Source organism: Chrysochloris asiatica, unplaced genomic scaffold (genome assembly GCF_000296735.1).
Source record: "Chrysochloris asiatica unplaced genomic scaffold, ChrAsi1.0 scaffold00017, whole genome shotgun sequence".
NCBI classification, from domain to species: Eukaryota; Metazoa; Chordata; class Mammalia; order Afrosoricida; family Chrysochloridae; genus Chrysochloris; species Chrysochloris asiatica.
Window position 1 is genome coordinate 30,954,580 of NW_006408535.1, and position 3,073 is coordinate 30,957,652.

General features: G+C 43.6%; 1 protein-coding gene across 1 annotated transcript in view; it reads right to left on the minus strand.

Annotated features, from left to right (window-relative positions):
* LOC102824287 overlaps positions 1–3,073 on the minus strand; it is an 18,237-nt gene that overhangs the window by 14,065 nt on the left and 1,099 nt on the right. Inside the window, exon 2 of the mRNA XM_006835537.1 lies at positions 1,802–1,910. Within this exon, the coding sequence (XP_006835600.1) occupies positions 1,802–1,910 (109 nt within the window). The remainder of the gene's footprint in view (positions 1–1,801; positions 1,911–3,073) is intronic.

The following is a 3,073-nucleotide window of genomic DNA, read 5'->3' on the forward strand; positions in this document are numbered from 1 at the left end:
GGCCTGGGATTCGAACCTGTGAATTACGATGTAAAGTTGCCTGAATGTCTGGAAAATTACGTATGTTAGCTGTACCTTGTCTCAGTCCCTCCAGCTTGGTGTAAGGCTCCTCCCCTAAATAAAACGGAGGCGCAGGTCGAACCAGGTGTGCATTACAGCCCGGAGGGTGTGTTATACGGCTGACTAGGCATGCGTGGATGACCAGCTAGCAAAGGGAACATACTGCCCGCATAGCTAAGATGTTTGCTATGTGGGATCTTACTGCCCTCATGGCTAATATGTTCAACACGCCTGATCTGCTATGGTTTCGGGGTGTCTCTTTGTCTCTCTCTTTGCGTCTTTGTGACTCCTCTTTTGCTATTCCTATCGCCGCCAGATATCCCCACCTCGTGAACCAAACACCTATGTCGAGGCAGGTCCCCAACATACTGCCCAGTCCTGCACCATACTCACAGTTGTTTAAAAGCATTGGGAGCAACTGTATCCTCCCAATCTTGTTGAAAGTCTTCCATTTTTGTGCTAACCCTCTGCTTTACCAAGCATGCTATCCTTCTCCAGAGACTGGGCATTCCTCATAACATGTCTGCAGTACATGAAATAAAGTCTTGTCATCCTCACTACTAAGAAGCTTTCCAGTTATATTTTCTTCCAAGACAGGTTTGTTTGTTCTTCTGGCAGTCCATGCTATTTTCAGTATTTTTTTCCAACACCATAATTCAAATGCATCTATTCTTCTTCAGTCTTCTTTATTTATTGTCCAGCTTTTGTAAGCATACAAGGCTACTGAAAATGCCAAGCTTTATGTTAGGCACACCTTAGTCCTCAAAGTGACACTTTTGCTTTTCAACACTTTAAAAAGGTCCTTTACAACAAATTTGCTCAAGAAAATATATAATCAAATCTCTTGACTGCTAAAGAACAAAAGGAGGTGACAATTTGGCAGAGTAGGCAGAAAGGCTGTAGGGACCCTCTATAACAAAGATACAGATAACCAAATGAAACTGATGCAGATTCTTGTCCTGGAACTCTGAGCTTCTAATGAAGCAATAGAGAAGTGGATTGAATGCTTACTGGGAGAGAGAATGCTGAGCCACCACAGCAAAATAAGGAGAGCTTGGTGATGAGCCAATGACCAGCTAGATGCAGCCATCTTGAGCTTTTGTGGGCAGCTTGCAGAAACATACTTGTGGCCTGCAGAGACAATGGTGAGATTTTCTTGTTCCCCACACTCCCCTGGTGCTCCCCTCCAGGGCATACCCCCAGGCAAGCTCCCACTCTTTCAGTAACTGGAGCTGCACAGAGGTGATTATCATGATTGTGGGACCCATTAAAGGATAGGAGAGCTGTCCACATTGACCCTGTTAGGGTGGGCCCTGCTCCAGATCTGCATGGTCTGCCTTGGCCAGCCCTGTGCTGGCCCTCACTAGGAGAAACAGTGGGGAAGGGAAAAAAAAAAAAAACAGAAAAGAAACTGCTCATCTACACTGGCCGCCACAACAGCTGTGATTGTGACCATCTTGAACTTTCACCAGTGACTTTGAAGGCAAGATGGAAGTAGGTGGCACAGAGGTATACTACTTATTGGTCAGAAAGGGTTTTTTTTTTCTTCTTCTTCTTTTCTACTCATACCCTCACATTCTCAGATTACCCTGGTGGTGAGAGATGTGTCCTGTCCCCATCCAAATACACTCCCAGGGAAGCTCCTGCTTTCCAGGCTGGTGAAGTCACATCAAAGTGTGTGGGGAGCTAGCAGCACCAAACCCAAGCCCCTGGAACCAGATGTGGCCTATTCCAGACTTACAGAGCTGATTCTGGTCAGCCCTGGACTGGAGGAACCTGTCACTCTTGACGTTCCTCTGGCACGGAAATGCCCTGATATCCAGCTGCTTTGGGGTCTGCACAACTGCTTCCTGATTGGGTACCAAGAAAAGACAACACCTAGCCTGACAGGAGCTCCATCTAATGTTGAGTGTTGCCATCTCATTCCTTATCCACCCATTACGTGAGGTCCATGGCTGGCGGGAAATCCCGGAATTTTCTCCTCTCTGGGTCTGGCACCTGCTCTGAAAAAGAAACCAGGAAAACATTACCATTTACAACAGCAGCCCAAAAGATGAAATACTTAGGAATAACTCTAACCAGAGAAACAAAAGACCTGTGCAAAGAAAACTACAAACCACTTCTATAAGAAACTTGCAAAACTGGAAGATTCTACGATACTCATGGATAGGACTCTAAACTTTGTAAAATGTCAATGCTACCAAAAGCCATTTATAAATATAATGCATGCCAATCCAGATTCCAATGTCATTCTTTAAAGAGCTAGAAAAACCTGTCACCAACTTTATATAGAAAGGAAAGAGTCCCTGGTAAGCAAAGTGTCACTAAAGAAGAACTAAGTAGGAGGCCTTTCACTTCCGGGTCTCCGAACCTGCTGCACAGTCAGCGAATTCAAAACAGCCTGGGACAGATACATCAAACCAATGGAACAGAATTGAGAACCCAGAAGTACATTCATCCACATACTGTCAGCTGATCTTTGACAAACGGCCAAACTCCATTCAATGAGAAGAGATGACTTCTTCAACAAATGATGCTTGCAAAGTTGGAAATCCATTTTCAGAAAAATTAAACAAGACCCATATCTCACATCATATACAAAAGCAACCGCAATATGGATTAAAGACCTAAATGTAAAGACTAGAGCTATAGAGATTGTTGTTGCTGTTAAATACTGTGGAGACAGCTGGTGAGCTTGAACCACCAACCCTGCAGTTCAAAACGACCTTGCAGTCCAGTGCATTAACCTGCAGCACCACAGATTATTAGTGAAAAAATAGGGACAAACTAAAGGGCTTCGATGCATGGTATAAATACACTGTCAAACATAAATAAAAACACACAAACAGTAAAAAATAGGGTAACTGGGATCTCCTAAAAACTAATCACTTATGTGCATCAAAATATTTTTCCAAAAGAGAGTCCATAAACTGGGGGGAAATTTTTTGCAGTGACATATCAGACAAGGAACAAATCTCTAATATTTACAGAAAACCACAGCTCTAAATATATA